The sequence below is a fragment of the Quercus lobata genome, chromosome 9, assembly GCF_001633185.2.
Source record: "Quercus lobata isolate SW786 chromosome 9, ValleyOak3.0 Primary Assembly, whole genome shotgun sequence".
In the NCBI taxonomy this organism is placed as follows: Eukaryota; Viridiplantae; Streptophyta; class Magnoliopsida; order Fagales; family Fagaceae; genus Quercus; species Quercus lobata.
In genome coordinates this window covers 14,102,608-14,120,251 of record NC_044912.1, presented here as the reverse complement: position 1 = coordinate 14,120,251, position 17,644 = coordinate 14,102,608, and the positions used below count along the sequence as shown (strand labels likewise).

Here is a 17,644-nt window from a genome sequence, read left to right as displayed (position 1 = left end):
GTTGAAAACAGAGAATGGAGTTTTCTGGAGATTGAAGAAGCAAGGAAAAGAACTCTCTAGAAAGAAATTTTATTCACTCAAATGAACTAACTAAAAAATACAAAGCGTCTCACTATTTATACTACAAGATGAACCAGTGCACTCGCCTGAAAATGAGCGGGAAAAGCTAACAACTCTAACAGAATTACAGCTACAGTAATAACAGAAAGTTCAATTACATCCAATAATTTTAGGCCACGTGTTCCACTCACTAACAGACTTAACACTTCAAATTAAACGACTTCGTTTCATCCTTTGCTTCCTTTATACGGTGCCGTTTTCCTTCTGCCTTTGTGCTTCGGCTCTGTTTCCTTGACTCAGTCTTGGCATTTTTACTTTGGATGCTTAGCCCTTCCTAAAAATTACATTACGTGAGCATTTTTTTTTCCGTTCCTCGTTCTCTTGTTGCACAGATTTTATACTAAACCTGCAGTTAATGTTATACTATGAATTTATCTGTCATGATTAGTACTTCTTAGGCTGCTTGTCCAAATGCCAATGTCGCTTGATAGCACATAACTCGGTATGCTTTAATGTAGAGGACAGTGAATTTGGAGAAAATTCATCCATTTTAAGGTATAGATGATTCAATCTAGTTTTTTCCAGGCTTGCTTATAACAGGACAAGAATTAAACAACAAACCTTAAGTTTTAATCTTTCTGGTGCAAAGTGAAATGACTTCCACTACATAAATAAATAGTTCGAACAGTCATAGGCTGGAATCATAATCCTTAGCATTTTATTCAAGTACATTTTAGAACAAAATCACAATTGCTCTGCCAACTAATCTTTGTGGCCTCTTCGAGAGCATGGACCAGCGCTACCTGCAATCATGAATATCATTGCCATGGGTATGTAAGTTGGAATTTGAAGTATGTATGACATGACCACCTACACAATTCTATTCTTTGTACTAGTAAATTATCCCAGTGGAGTAAAAGCTTTTAGCAAGTTACTGTGTGCGCCATGGTACAAAACTTGTATGATACAATGTGTACAAGAAATAACTTGTCATTAGTCCCTACTCTGTTTCGTTCAGTAGCATTTTGTTCTCATTTCTTTTTAGAATGAAGTTTGCATTTCAAAATGAACCATGTTTCATATGGCAACAGTCTGTAAATCATGACTAGAAATTGAAAAAGTGGGCTCCATTTGGGTATCAGCATCTTTGTAATACAAACAGCAATTGAAATATTGAATAGGAGGTTAGCTATGAGTCAAATCACATTTGCCTTGCAGCAGGACAGAATGGGTTGGGAAATAGTAACAAGGGAAAAGAAAAAAGAACAGGACAAATCCCTAGGCTTCACCACCTAGAATAAGCCGAAAATCCTAGGCTTCACTACCTACATGTGCTTGATTCACCACCAAGCTTATAGAAACAATTTTTGTATCCGTTTGGCAAATATTATTTTTACTAACTTATTTTACTATTTAGTTTATTTTTCTACTATTTATAGGTTTCATTACACTTTTTGATCCTATTTATGAGTTCCACTGTACTATTTCGACGAACTTTTATCTTTATCTACAGTACTTTCAATAAAAAGTTTTCAATTTCAATAAAATAAGTGGATCTCAAATGGACTCTTAATCTAAAAATTCTTATTCCAAGTGCAGTGCTTCGCATCATTCTTGGAGCCTCTATTTAATAGGCTTCAAGGAGTACAATCAAACCACAGTCATTCCACAAAATCCACAACATTAAGTTTGAAATTCAAAAATCAAAAGTGCTATAATTGAAAAATGAAATCTGAAATTTCAAATAAGAAAAATCTGAAATGAAAAATTCAGAAATAATTTTGGTTGTGCTTTGCTCCCTCCCTGCACCAACATCCTTATCAACTCTCCAAAGGAATATCTTCAGCCGTTGATGAAGTTTAGAACTCCATAAAGCCTTCCAGAGGTCCTGACAATAGAGTTTGAAGACAAATTTAAAATATTTTAATTTTGAAACACTGGCGAAACGCGCTTTGGACACTTTCCTTCCCAAGGAACTTTTTTGCGAAGTTTGAACTCTTCCAACTCTAAGAGAAGCCCCAACCACTCTGGTGAGGTACCATTCAACTATTTCAATTCAAGATGTAATTTCCTTAAGGCAGATAACTTCCCAAAATACTTAGAGATGGGGGGAACATATATAGAAGGAATTGTCATTATATAGAAAGATATGCAAAAGGGTACGTGGTATAGCTTTTCTTGAAAAATTATGGTACAACACATCTTAGGTACGATAAATATTTAATTAATAAATATTTTTGGACATAATATGTTTATTTTAGGTTTTAAAGTTAAGCAACAACAATAAAATACTTGAAAACATATCTAAAATTCATTTAAAGGAAATAATAAATAGCAAAGAAGTACAATGACACCTATAAATTTTGTCTAAAATAAAATAAACTTAACACCTAAGTTGCACAGGTACCCCACATGGGTGAGGGTACGACATAAGTATGGGTACTTGGCCATTTTAGCCGTGTCCGTGCAACATAGATATGCAAGATGCCTAAATTGGCCAAAGGAATTTGATATATTCAAGTAAGCTGATTGCTGGACAAGAGGAATATGTTCAAGTTGCAAATATTTAATATGGTACTTGGTATTGGGCCATGATTCTTCGCTTCAAATATTTCCATATCAATATATGAAAATTATACCAAAAGGGCATAAAATTGTTAAGTTTTCCAACCACTTCTCCATGCCAAATAGGTCCTTACACTAGGTGAAGCCATGAAGCATCATACATATCTATAATACGTGCAGTGTCAGTGTGCTTGTGCAAATGTACCAAAGTGCTCCTGTGTAATTCATGCAGTGTGACAACCCAGTTGTTACTTTATTTAGTAAGGAAATCTTAATAAAACTCTTACTACTTGTGGAGTTTTCTTCACATCAATGATCATTACAGGATATTATACAATTACTTCAAGACCCTTTACATATTAACACATTTCTTGATAGTTTGCTATATCATCAAATGCACATCATTCCAACTGCAGCTACAACATGAACAAGAGCAAAATATTCTAGACAACATAATTTCCAATTTAATACCTGATTGAAGAATCGATGCCTTTTGCTACCAAAACGTCAGCTTCTTAAACTTTTTGCAAATCCAGTTCACTTTCAGCACTGTAGTCACATAGGCCTGATCTTTCATGTCATAGACAAACCGGAAATAAGCATGCCTCCAAGTCCTCTTGAAGAAAAGAGCACCACAAACTCCCCAAAAGCCTAGTGCAAATCCAACCCCTAATCCAATGTAAAACCATGATGTTTCAGACTCGTCTTCAGCATTTCCCAGTGGAGTATCACCATCAGATTTTTGCTCTTTTGTGCAGTTTTTTCTAAGAGGAGCTCCACAAAGTTCAGGATTTCCAGTGTAGCGAAGTGCATCAAAGCTCTGAAGTTGGGTGCTTAAAGGAATTCTACCTGAGAAGTTGTTGTATGACAAGTCCAAGTAACTAAGAAATGTCAAATTAGACATGCTTGGAGGAATTTCACCTGATAGATGATTTCTTGAGAGATCAATAGACTCTAACTCTTTCATGGTCCCAATTTTTTCTGGTATCTTCCCCGTCAAATGGTTTCGAGATAAGTTCAAAAAATGCAATTGGAAGAGAACTGAAATTTCATTAGGGATTGATCCTGACAAGTTATTACTTGAAAGGTCAATGATACTAACAAATATAAGGTTCTCTTCATACCTTAATTCCCTCCCCTTGGGAACTAACATGAGACTCTCGAAGTAGGTGCCTGCATCTTCAAAATACTCCATAGTTTCATAGTTTTCAATATGGGGCATTGCCATGGAATTAATAAAATTCAAACACTTTGGTATGGGTCCTGATAGGCTATTATTTGCAAGATCCAATATTCTAAGAGAAGAAAGTTGGCATGTCTGTAGAGGTATATGCCCTCTAAACCCACTAGATCTTAGACGGAGAATAGTAAGACTTTTCATTTCTCCAATCCAGAGTGGTATGGTCATTGACAAATTATTTTCACCTATATCAAGAAGTCCCAAATTTGAGCACTTTTGTAATGAGGAAGGAATATCCCCATAAATGCTATTGTTGGGTAATCGCAATGCTTTGAGTGCAACTAAAGACCCCATCGAGTTAGGAATTCTACCTGACAAACGATTGCTCCCCAAGTTTAAATGGATCAAAGACTGCCAATACCTCCAACAATGAGAAAATTCTCCTGACAAAAGATTGTTTGATGCATCTAAAACTTGTAACTTATTTTTTCTATTAGTCTTTTGGCACAGGAAAGTGGAAATGGGTCCAGAAAATAAGTTGTTAGCTACATTAAGTACTCTGACATTTGCAGACAAACGTGGCAGCTGACCTTTCAAGTGATTAGAACTTAGATCTAAGACAGTAGAATTCACCAAAAGGTTTGGTACGTCACCTTCTATGTTATTGGCAGAGAGATTGACGAAGTCAACGTTTGAAGTCCAATTCCAAAACCAACTCGGAGCCTTGTCCAAAATTCCTGACATGGACATTAATAAAACCTTGAGAGATCTTTGTGTTTGTAGCCATGCAGGAAAGCTAGGTCCTATCTTGCAAGAGCTCATGTGGGCATATATAAGTTGAAAAGGTGGAACCCAATTGGAATTCACATTGAAGAACAAAGGTGTTCGAGACAGGTCTAGGTACTTTAATTTCGACAGTTTGGTAAAAAACACTTCATCTACTGTGCCTGTTAAGGAATTTTTTCCGATAAACAAGTGCTTTAAATTTGAGAGAAGCCCAAGACTTTTTGGGAGAGTACCATTCAACCGATTACCTTCAAGGATTAACTTCCACATATAAGATAAATTCCCAAGGGATGAGGAATAGGACCACTAAAATAATTAAGTTCGAGATCAAGTACTGTTAGATGCTTAAGTTGCCCAAATGACTCTGGAATTTTTCCAGTTAGATAATTTAGCCCCAAGACAAGATGTTCTAAGTTTTGAAAATTCGAAACACCGCACGGTATCTCGCCCTTCAGTACATTGCTGCTCAAGTCAAGCTCTAAGAGGGTTGAACTAATATTAGAAAACCAACTAGGTATCTCATGAATGAAAAGATTTACGGAAAGATCAAGGACTAGAAGAGATGTAAAATTGAGAAATCCAAGAGATGGATTTAGGCTATCAAGATGACAATTTTGCAAGTATAGCTCCGAAAGAGATGAGAGCCTACTCATTATTTGAAGCCAATCTAGTGCTGAAGAAAGGTTGACAGAGGACATGTCAAGGAATTTCATGGAAGAGAGACTAGACATCCAATGAAGGCTATGCACATAAAGGCCCAAATTATATCCTAGATTCAGATAACGAAGATCTGAAATATTTCCAAGCTGGTGTGGAATCAGTCCACAAAATCCAGCGGAAGCAAGGTTCAGATGTCTCATGCTGCCCATTGAACTAAGGAAACTTGGAATACGGGTACAATTAAAGTTACTAATGCTCAAGTCCAGGTAATTCAAATGTTCCAATTCAAGCAATGAAGGACTAATCTCACCATTTAAGTTGAGATTACCGAGCTGTAGCTTTGTGACTCGAGCAGTTTTGTTGTCGCAGTGAACTCCTGCCCATTTACAGCAATCTTCTTGGTCAGACCAGGATGAGAGTGCGTTCCAAGGATCAGTGAGACCTCGTTTGAGGTTCAGAAGTGCTTGTTTCTCTTTTTTATTGCAAGAGATATTTGAGTTTACTTTGCAGAAGCTGAACGTTGCTGCAAAGAACCATATTAAGAAAAACACACGAGTTGCAGAAGAGTTATCCATGATAAAAGCAATAACAAGGGAAGAGAAGGGTTCAAAGACAAGAGTGAAAGTTCTTAGCAGGTTGAGCCTGAGCCACATGCTCATGATAGATAATATAGGCTTCACTTAACTTTTCTGCATGGCTACATACACAGATTTTTTTTTTTTTTTTTTTTTATCTGTCACTTGTTGACTACGTAGTATTATTTTCCTTGATCAGCCCATGGAATTGTCCAAATTCTATTACTTCTAAGGGTCCGTTTGGATACAGCTGAAAACTGAAAACTGAAAAACACTGTAGCGAAATAATTTTTAAATGTGTGAATAGTATCGTGGGACCCATTTTTAATGAAAAAGTTGCTGAAAAGTGAAATTTGTGGGTCCGTAAACAGTACACGATGTGCTGTGATTGGTCCAAAAAAATTTGAAAAGTCAAAGTTTGCGGCTACTGTTCATTGAACAGTGCATGAACAGTAGCAGCAAACCCAAAACGAGTGAAAAAAAAAAAAAAAAAAAAAAAAAAAAATGAAAAACGCAGACGCAGGATTGGGCGAAAACGCTCAATCCAAACGCACTCTAAGTCTTTTTTCTCTCTTAAAAATTTATAGTAATCACTAATTAGTCAACAAAATAAAATTATATCCACAGCTGGTGTCTTTGAAAATTTGGTCCGTGGAAATAAATTCCTACATTTTGTCATCTTCTTTCTTCAGTTTTATGCATGTCACTATCTAGATCTAGATTTTTCCAATCAAATGTGATCTTCCATTCAATTCAAGGGCCTTGTTTTAATATTCAGGGGCGGCGCCACCTTAAGGTCAAAGTTGTCCCAGGACCACCTGACTTGAAATTTATATATATAAATATGTATATATCTATATATATATATATATATATATATATAATAATTTAAAATTTTTTATTTGTCTACCCTTAAAAAAAAAATTGGGAACACCCTCATTTTTTTATACCAATAAAATTAAATTTTGCTCCGTAATTTGTTCTACATTTAGTGGATGAATGATTGCTTGATTATGTACATTAAAAAAGATGTAGCTTGTAGCATTGATAATGAGATTATCATGCAACGATTTCAAAATATGAAAACTTGTTGAAGATAATTGTAAATTTTATGTATTTACATGTTTTTTTTTTATTGTTGTTATTGTCAATATATGAATTTCTCTTTTTATTAGATTGTATAATTTATGCTTCTTAAGGAATACCCTAAGAAAAATTCCTAGAGCCATCACTGTTAATATTAGCTTACTGCAACCTTAGTTAGCAAGTTGTGAAAAATGTTTGGGAAAAAGTTGTATCCTTAAATACAATTCTGTTGAACCTATTTTAGCCAATGAAATACATGGTTAAATTCAGTTGGGTAACATAATACAATTTTTCCGGCATGGCTTGAAATTCATTCTAAAACAAAGAGTCTGTTTGGTAACAGCTTATTTAGTTGAAATTGAAAACTTTTTATTAAAAGTACTGTAGATAAAGCTAAAATGTAGCTGAAATAGTATAATAGGACCCATAAATAGTAACAAAAAATGCAATGAGACCCATAAATAGTAACAAAAATAAGCTAAATAGTAAAAAAAGCTGGATTTTTATGTCAATGCTAAAAGCACACTAAATAACTTTATTTACCTAAAATTTTGACTTATACTTGTGTGTGTATATAAATATATATATATATATATATATATATATTTTGAGCAAAATGTAAGTAGTATATATATTGGAAATATAAGAAGAAAGACATGTCATTCAACTAATTTATTGACGAAAAAGTCCTCAATAATTTAATGAAATTCCCAATAGAATCCAACTGACCTCCTCAGTCCTCAAGCTTTCGCACTTCTTCACTAATAACTTTGCCATCTCAATCTTTAACACTTCTTCACCAAAATCCTCAACATTTTTCACAAAATTTTCACACCCAGAAGGTCAAAAAAAAAAAAAAAATGAAAAAGAAATGAGCTATGATATTTGGTTGGGCCCATATGCAAAATATGAAAGTGCAAACATGTTTGTTGTGGTTGTGGTTGTGGTTGTGGGTATGGTATATCCATAAAAATAAATAAATAAATAAATGGAACAATTATCCTTGCTTGAGTGTCATCATTCTCTTCTATAGAATACTAAAATCAAACATGGACAGTCTGCAGGGTCTTGAAGGATATGAGACTTGAAAGGCCTTGGTTTGTTTTTCTATTGGGTTCAAAGAAACTGCAAGTAATGTAGCTCACTGGATAGCTAAATGGGCTTTATCATAGTATAGTTTTTGCTGACTGGTTAGTGCCCAAGGATTTTCTAAAGCAGTTAATAAGCCCCGGTGGCCCGGCCTATGCTTTTCAGATTTTGTGGAAATTATATTTGTGGAAATTATATTTTAAATTTAAACCCCATTATTGGGAGTATCAAATTAAAACCTATTCAATAAAGTTTTTGGGGGAAATAATTGTATTTTAGATTCATAGTTTATAGTAATTGTCCGATGAATCAGATATATGCATCGGTTCATCCTCTTTTTCATAATGTGTAATCTAATAAATACGTGAGACTCATACGTTATAAGAAAAATGATGCTTATATCTAAAGTATAAAAAGTGCTCATTTTCTTTTATTTCTCTTCACTTCTCTCCTCATTATAAATCCAAGATTAAAAATTTTACCCACATCACTTCTCTTCTTTTCACTTTTCTCAAGCCAAAGATAATATAAGCCTTGCAAATCTTAATTTATTCCTAAAAGAATTATATTTATATATAGAGAGAGAGCATACATCCACTCCTCCATGAGAGAGGTGTTACATATGCCCACCATTACACCATATATCTTTTGAGAAGTATTACGTTCATAATATTTTCATAATACTTTCATAACAAATCATAGGTGGTAAGTTGTTATTAATTTTAATTTGAATTTACTACTTAAAATTTTTTTTTTCCCACCTATAACAGCCAATAACAACCTACCATTTAAAATTTGTTGTAAAAGTGTTATGAAAATGTTGTGGACATAACATTTTTCGTACTGTTCATGCTTGATATTCTCAATTCTTGTAGGATTCTAGGGAAATTAAAGCATGACAAAAAGAAAAGGATCGGTTTTTCTTTGGCCATCCAAGAACACAAATAGAAGATGAAAAATAATATAAATGACATACTATTACAATGACAAGCTTCGAGCCAAACAAAAAGACAGCATTAAACCTCTCCATCTCTCAAAAAATAATAAAACATCAATTAGATAAGACCAAAAAAGGAGGGAGAGAAAAAAGGAAAAAAAAAAAAAAAAGAGAAGCATGTTCACATGATTGTACAAGCATGCGCATTGTCATCGCTAAAGAGTGAAGCAATGGCTTCATCGGATGCGACGGCGACTGAATAAACAGCAGGGGTTTGGAAGAAAGTGTGTACGCCTGTGGTAGCTTCATTTTTGTATGTGTCATAATAATGGTTAACAATGTAAGTTGGGTATTTGTAAAATGAGGCAAAATGAGAGTATCCAGGGAATGGCCATGGCTCCACTGCTTTTCCAGCTCTCTTGATTGCTTTAAGAACCTTTTTTTCCTCCAAGGCATATCCTCTCACTGTAATCTTTTGTGTCTCCATTTCTACTTCTACATCTTCTACTCCTGAGAGCCATGAATCAAAGTTAAAATTACATGAAAGTTAACTTTGAAAGCTTTGCCTTATAATTGAACACTTATTATTTCTTAAATTGTGCCCTCAAAACACTCTTTGTAATAAAACCCATAAAAGTGGTGGTCCAATTAGTCAACTTAAAAAGGTTGTAAGAAAAATTGTATCCTTAATACTTTATTCAAGGAATATGTTAGCGGGAGCTCGATTGCACTCGTTAAAAATAAATTAAATAGAGCCTGTTATATTGAAAAGTAATAAAAGTTAACAAATAAATATCCCTTTAATTGAAAGTTGCTCGACTACCTTAAAAAAAGCTAGTCGATTACAATAAAAAACTCAACCTTAACTAATTTACTTTGACACTCCTATTAATGGTATAAAGGTACCTTTGAGCTTGAAGAGAGCTTTCTTCAACTTAGTAGCACATCCCTCACAGTCAAGGTTCGGAACTCTCACCTCCACCATCTGCAAAACCAACATTGCCAAATTGTCACTTCCACATTGAGAGAGAGAGAGAGAGAGAGAGAGAGAGAGAGAGAGAGAGAGAGAGAGAGAGAGAGAGACTCACTGCAGACATAGTTTTCTTAGCTTCAGAATGCAAAGAAACTGTGATGTAAAATTTGTTAGGAATCTCAAGATTGTTCTATTTTTAGTGAAGGAAACAATTAGAGCTGAGAAGTCTCTGAAGTCTTTATGTTATGCCGGGTTATAACTTGAGACTCTGGCTTAATTGAAGTGCTTATTGAAACTGTCTATAGCTAATAAAGAGAGAGGAGAGAGCCTTGGGTTTTGAAAATGGAAAACAATGCAAAGAGCATTCACGCGTGGAATGGAAAAGTGTGACTTTTGACATATTTTTGCCCACTCCAAAGCCTGGTCCTCTTTTCTGTAACGTTTTAATTAGAAAATGCCCCCCAATGTCTTATGCCACGCTCTTTGTCGAATAATGAAGGAGGACACTCCGGCAAAGGTATAAATATAATGACCTATTTGTTTATGTAGGACCTCGTACTCATTATGCATGTCCTAAGTCAAAATTAATTTCCAAAGGTTTTTGTTTATTTATTTGATGACCAAATTTCCAAAGGTTTTAGTGTTGGCTTCCCTTAGAATGTTATCATGCACTTGGATAAGTAATCCATTATCCGGTTAGTTTCATATGCTATGAGATTGATTTATCACATATATATTCACATACATTGTGTTAATTGTTGTGAGTTTGGATTGGTTTATTAATTTCTTGATTTTCTGATTTTGTTTGTTGAAAATGGATAAAGGTACAATTGTGACATACTTAGGCCTAAAGTGACAACTTTAAATAGACATTTTTTAATTCAAAAATTACTTATTATATAATAATTAGTTTACATTTTATATTATGAACTTTTTTATTATTTAAAATTTGTTATTATGAATTTTTTATATAACTAATTTACTTAGTGGCAAATGAGTTGGTTTTCTATCAACTCATAATTTTTTAGGTTTCTTTAGAAATGGAGAAAAAAAATGCACAATTCCAATGTTTTTTATTTTTATTTTTTAATATTAAAAACAAATCACTTATTACCCCACATTTAATCTTTGTCTAGTTGGGGGACCCTAGGCCTAGGGTAGAGTTGTATATGGGGATTTAAAAAGTTATGCATAAACAGATAAACTCCTTAAAAATTTTAAACCAAAACATTGAGATACATGAGTTAACAAAAAAATTGGATGAAAAGAAAATATTCTTCTACAAAAATATATCCGTACGAAAATTTTAAAATTATGTATGTTATCAGTTGGAGGAAAACATAAACTTTTTATTTTTATTTTTTTTTATTTCAGATTCTTCAACTTTTCAACATATTTTATCTTCCTTGCTACAATAATTTATGGGGAAAAAAAAAATTACGAAACCATGTTGAAGTGAAGTGTATGACAATGAGAAATTGGGAAATGCATTATGTCTCATACGCGCTACGATGGAGAGTAGTCCTTGTGATGCTGATACTTAATGCTCTTACAGTTTTAACGAAACAGAACTGTATCAGCTTTAGCGTTGTAAAGGATTTTAAGAACAAAGAACTGAATCAACTTTACTGGAACCTGCTTTATTTCTGTAAAGAATTCGATGAACAGAGATATTTGTTGTTGATATAAGCTGGCAATCGATAGCTTTGTATGTTCAAGTACAACAACACTTTTCTGTCAACGATTCCTTTTAAAATAACCTGAGAGAGGTCAACATATTGGTATTTGAATTGAAGATTAATATAGGTAAATTTGTGACTATTTTGACCGTATTTTAACAATTTCAATGCCTCGAATAATGATAACAGAAAGACAAAAAGGGACCACACACAAATGGGTGCTAAGAATTGTCATCATCATACTTGTTTTTTTTATGAAATTTGGGTTAAGGAATATGGTCATAATTCGAAATGCTTCTTGGGGGAGCATAATGATCATAGTTATAATAATGGTTTTTTATTTGAGGGAAAGTTTTCATGCTGCACATAGTGACACTCTAGTCTCTACACCACATTACTGTGTAAAACAAATATCATCATCTATTTTTTGATGTTTTCTGTTGCTTTGTTTGCTGCACCTAGTTTTGAATTTATTTTATAATAAAGTTTCTGTGCAATGCGATTCAAGAGTCAAGACACACGGTACTTTTATGTTGGATGGAACTTTTCCAAATATCCCTAAACTAACAAGTTGTAAATATAATTTTGCTTAATGGGCTTCAATAATTTCTGGCTTTCTTCAGTTTAACTAGTTGATTTTTTTTTTTTCTTTCCTTTTAATTTTTTGAAGGAATTGATTTTCTTGCATGAAAATACTGTACAGGGCTTGAGCATAAGATCCCATCCAAGTTTTGGTTAACTCCAGCACATTCTGGAGAAGGGTTTGTGCTAATTGATCAAACAATTAAATGGTCTTTGTCGCTTAATTGTATAAATAAAATATGAAATTCAGCCGCATAATTTTTTTAAAGAAAAGCACAATCTTAAAAAACTTTCATCATTGACATAAATTTCGAAAAATTATCCCCTCACCAACCTTCGGCCCTACTTTGCCATCATTTAATGTTTCATATATATATATATATATATATATATTTTTTTTTTTTAAGTTGGGTTCAAGTTATACTTGGTGTAACTCTAAGCAATATTACATCACCCAACAACTTGTTATTGAATTCATATTTTGAAAATTCAACCGTTAAATTAAATGTTCTATATGTTCTTAACTTGTATGCTAATTTTCATGCTGTAAGGATTTGATTTGTGACAAACCGTAGCGGTGTTGGGCTCGTACGTAACAAGGCCCAAACAATATCATTTGTAGAACGTGGGTTTGAAAGGCTAGACCTTGGTCACCAGGCGGTAGGTTTTCCGTGGTGTTCATGCATGGTTAAGTTTTCTTCACCCCTGGAATCTTTTTCCTGGAGGTGGGCTGGGAGGCTCTTTCTTCTGGCTATTTTTCTCAGCCTCTTCTCTAGATTACTTACTTTTCCTTTTATACTAGCCTTCGTTCACTGTCCTTCGTCCACGTGTAGGGTCAACCTTTCCAGGACTGATAATTGTCCCATCAGCCTATACCCAAAGTCGTTGGGGGTGGTTGTAAAAGCCAAAGAATGCGGCTCTGTCAGGTGCAGAGTATTGAATGGCAGTAAGGTCAGCTTTCCCTTGATATTTTGGATTTTCTTTCAATCTTAGTCCTATACTGTTTTTGTCCCTCTGTCCGATGGGACTTTGGGTTCTGCCGAGGACTGAACTGTCCTCGGCTGTTTCCCAAGGCTGTCTTGTGATTCATATTATCGGGCTTGGGCTATAGCCCTCCTCGGCTTGGACCTTTGGATTCTCCACGGGTAAATGGGTCTGGCCCATAATTTACTTGGACCTCACAATAGCCCCTCAAAATCCTGTTATCCGACCTCCTAGTTGGAGAGGAGGGTTTTGGCAATACCGAGCCTTTATTACAGCTCATTTAATTCTGCCTTTCATCAATACTAGCGGTTTTCCACCTACCCAAGAGACGTACCGGTCTACGAGACGTTCCTCCTAATTCATTAAGGACGCGCTCAAGCCGTTTGACTACCCCAAGCGGGTCTTTAATAGTTTCCTTTTACGAGATCTTTCCAGATTTTCACGGTTACTGATGGCGTGGGGAGACGGAACGGGCGTACTCTTGTTTACAGATTTCCTTGGAGATCTGAACGTATTAAGTACCCTCCATTTAGCCCCTCATATAAAAAGAAAAGGCGAGAGTTGTTTCACTCGTACCTGAACCACTTTAATCCCCCCAAAATCTGAAACCCTTAAACTCTTCTCAAAGTTTTAATTTTGCCCTTTGGTTATTCCTTAAGTTGTAATACCTTCGCTATAGTAGTAATCAATGAAGGAATCATACCCCTCCCAAAAACACCATGTTCTAACAAAGCTCGAAATGGCCCGGTCAGGGCAAGGATGGCGGAGACTTAAGATTTGTCTCACTTTCCTTTCAGCCAAAATCCGAAGCAGGGGCTCGTCACGTCAACCTTTTGGCGTGATTGAACCGAGGACACCCCTTATCAGTACCAACCGGCTTCTCACAAGCATATCTAACATGACACCAGTGTGTTAGGAGTCAGGACCGAGGCAGGGACTGAGTGCCCCTGCTTCTTCCTCTCTTCGTTCACTGGTGCCCCCTCTGCCTCCCTTTCTTCCTTTTCATCTCTTCTCTCTTCTTCTCCTCCTTCCTTACTCATGTCCTCCATCTTCTTCATTCATCTCCTCCATCTTCTTCCTCCATCTCTTCCACCTTCTTCTGAAGAAGGTTCCCCTCTCAATATGGGCGATACTGAGGTAGAATTTGGAAGGACTTCGGAGACAAGTTTAACAAGACACCTGTTTGTTTACTTACCTGTATTGCGAGGTTTTTTTTTTTTTTTTTTTTTTTATTATTTCGACAGTTTACCTTTTGTATAGGCTTGTTTAAGCCCCTTTTTGTACGTTGTAATACATCTTCATATTAATAAAAATGGCTATTACTTTACTTCGCATGTTCTATCTCTTTATTTCCGAAATGATGACACAATGCGTAGACACATAATTCAGTTAAATACTACCCTGCTCTGTACTTACAAAAATAATCCGACTTAATAATTCTGACTTAAACAAATAATATTCAAAGCTGAAACACTTATGAGACAGGAAAAGAGAAGGCATTATAATGAGCTTAATGAGTCGGCCGGGCATAATACCGCCGATCTTAGAGCACAATACATGGGGTCCTACCCCCTTATCAAAGAAAAAGGCGTATTTACGAATTTGCAAGTGTTGTTCGGCACAATAATATAGTATTTGAATCAATAACAACCATGGCCGAAATATTCGCTAAGAAAAAGATATCACCATAACTTTATTAGAATTGCTTGGCACAACAAGGCCGACCCGTGAAAAATAATACTTACCCCAAACTAGCCGAGGTGAGAACCGAAGGCTTGATGCCGGGTAAGAAATAACCATCTGAAGACATATCTCCCGCCAAATGAACAGCCCCTTTAGGCTATTGAATACTGGGGCATTCCACCACCTTCCTTACGCTTTTGTTGGCCTTAACCTTTTACGGTATTTAAGCCGAGGATTAAGTAGCTTAGCATTTTTATCAAGTAGCCAATCTTACGAAGCCCAAACTTTTTCTCATCCAATCAGTAGTTGGTTTCCCCATAGGCTTGAGTCCGAGGACCATGCAATGCATTGGTTCTGTCCAAAACCTAGTTTTCCACATCCAAGTAGTTGGTTTCCCCATAGGCTTGAGTCCGAGGACTATGCAATGCCTTGGTTCTGTCCAAAACCTAGTTTTCCACATCCAAGTAGTTGGTTTCCCCATAGGCTTGAGTCCGAGGACCATGCAATGCCTTGGTTCTGTCCAAAACCTAGTTTTCCTCATCCAGGTAGTTGGTTTCCCCATAGGCTTGAGTCCGAGGACCATGCAATGCCTTGGTTCTGTCCAAAACCTAGTTTTCCACATCCAAGTAGTTGGTTTCCCCATAGGCTTGAGTCCGAGGACCATGCAATGCCTTGATTCTGTCCAAAACCTAGTTTTCCACATCCAAGTAGTTGGTTTCCCCATAGGCTTGAGTCCGAGGACCATGCAATGCCTTGGTTCTGTCCAAAACCTAGTTTTCTCTTTGCATGGGACCTTGGCTTTAGGGGAGGTAGCTCCTCAGCCAAGCCCCTAGGGTTATCTAAGCGATTGATGCTAATAAATGTAGCCCCTAGTCAAGAATCATAAACCTTAGCGGAGCTTTACACTAAAACTCTATAACCAGTTGTTAAAAATGGCAAAGGAACTCTCTCAACCCACCGTCTATACCAACACACAAGCCTTCCCACAGACAGCGCCAATTGTAAGGACTTGATTCGTGACGAACCGTAGCGGTGTTGGGCTCGTACGTAACAAGACCCAAACAATATCATTTGTAGAGCGTGGGTTTGAAAGGCTAGACCTTGGTCACCAGGCGGTAGGTTTTCCGTGGTGTTCATACATGGTTAAGTTTTCTTCACCTCTGGAATCTTTTTCCTGAAGGTGGGCTGGGAGGCTCTTTCTTCTGGCTATTTTTCCCAGCCTCTTCTCTAGATTACTTACTTTTCCTTTTATACTAGCCTTCGTTCACTGTCCTTCGTCCACGTGTAGGGTCAACCTTTCCAGGACTGATAATTGTCCCATCAGCCTATACCCAAAGTCGTTGGGGGTGGTTGTATAAGCCAAAGAATGCGGCTCTGTCAGGTGCAGAGTATTGAATGGCAGTAAGGTCAGCTTTCCCTTGATATTTTGGATTTTCTTTCAATTTTAGTCCTATACCGTTTTTGTCCCTCTGTCCGATGGGACTTTGGGTTCTGCCGAGGACTGAACTGTCCTCGGCTGTTTCCCAAGGCTGTCTTGTGATTCATATTATCGGGCTTGGGCCATAGCCCTCCTCGGCTTAGACCTTTGGATTCTCCACGGGTAAATAGGCCTGGCCCATAATTTACTTGGGCCCCACACATGCCAATCGGATATAATTTACCATTCGATCTATAAACTCATTTTTTATGCATTATTTTAAACTACAAAAACTTGAATTTAAATAATTGATTGATGACATGGCTATTGATCTTTGATTATCTTTAAAATTTGTAAGTATGAAGAATATACGAAGATAATGTAATCTAACAGTAAATTTGTCAAAATTCACATTCAATTTAAAAATATTTTAAAGTTACACCAGATATAACTTGAACCAAACCCATATATATATATATATATAAAATTTAATGTATATCCTACTCATATTAACCAACTTTTAGGTTGATTTGCATCTTCTTATGTTTTCAAACGGAAACGTACAAAATTTAAATCCTCATTTATTTACTTGAAATGTAAATAATAATAAATAAATAAAACCTATATCAATAAATTGGCATGCAACCTAAGTTTCGATGCAAAAAAAAAAAAAACACACCTAAGTTTCTAATAAAAGATCTACCTATATAAAAACTAAATAAATAAAAATTGGCATAATGCAACTTAAGGGTCTGTTTGGTACATATGTTTAAACACATGTTTTTAATTTTTAAACAATATTACACGTATTTTTACACATTTTTTCATATACACGTATTTTTAAAAAAACTAAAAACTGTTATTTAAACATATATACCAAACAGGTCTAAATTTTTAAAAAATATTTTTTTTTAGTTTACCTTTTTCTCATATCATTTGGCCCAATTTTATTGGGCAGCTCATTCCATATTAGCACGTTTTACAAATAAAAAGAGTGGGTCTTCGGCTAAATTATTTGGGCTTAATTAAATCACAAAGTCATGGAGTCTAAACAAACTTTTTGAAAGCCCAAGCTTTTATAGGTAAAAATGCTCTATTTGAAACAAAGAGCAGCCCAACTCATTATAAGACAAAAGCCTCAACTCATGCAAACGCGTGGGACCCAAGGTAAAAAATAAACCAGACTTGCCAACTCACCAATAACCCTCTCTCCTCCACAAGACATAAAGAAAGGCTCAAATAATATCCCATTAGTTCAGTCTGTGTTTGGATTTGGCTGAAACTCACGTTCTGCGTTTTGTGTTTTAACTTTTTTTTTTCCCCCCTGCAGGCGTTACTGCTTTAGGGCTCAACAGAACTGTTGAGCACTGTTCATACACTGTTTAGCA

General features: G+C 35.6%; 2 protein-coding genes across 4 annotated transcripts; both read right to left on the bottom strand.

Moving 5' to 3' along the window:
• Window positions 1-668: 668 nt before the first annotated feature.
• Window positions 669-5,897, bottom strand: LOC115959677 (receptor-like protein EIX2). Of its 3 annotated transcripts, XM_031078175.1 has the most exons (3): window positions 5,562-5,897; window positions 3,097-4,542; window positions 1,614-1,948 (listed from the first exon to the last, which is right to left on the bottom strand). In XM_031078175.1, the coding sequence occupies exons 1-2, from the start codon at window positions 5,824-5,826 to the stop codon at window positions 3,122-3,124; spliced, it is 1,686 nt and encodes a 561-aa protein (XP_030934035.1). In that variant the 5' UTR covers window positions 5,827-5,897; the 3' UTR covers window positions 1,614-1,948; window positions 3,097-3,121. The 3 variants fall into 3 exon arrangements, with proteins under 3 accessions (XP_030934034.1, XP_030934035.1, XP_030934033.1); XM_031078174.1 differs by lacking the exon at window positions 1,614-1,948 and adding an exon at window positions 669-863 and having other exon boundaries at window positions 3,097-5,897; XM_031078173.1 differs by having other exon boundaries at window positions 3,097-5,897.
• A 3,021-nt stretch (window positions 5,898-8,918) lies between these two features.
• LOC115962267 (heavy metal-associated isoprenylated plant protein 31) lies at window positions 8,919-10,296 on the bottom strand. Its single transcript, XM_031081173.1, has 3 exons — window positions 10,027-10,296; window positions 9,845-9,923; window positions 8,919-9,448 (listed from the first exon to the last, which is right to left on the bottom strand). Exons 1-3 carry the CDS (start codon window positions 10,033-10,035, stop codon window positions 9,120-9,122), a joined length of 417 nt encoding a protein of 138 aa, XP_030937033.1. The 5' UTR covers window positions 10,036-10,296; the 3' UTR covers window positions 8,919-9,119.
• Between the last annotated feature and the right edge of the window lie 7,348 nt (window positions 10,297-17,644).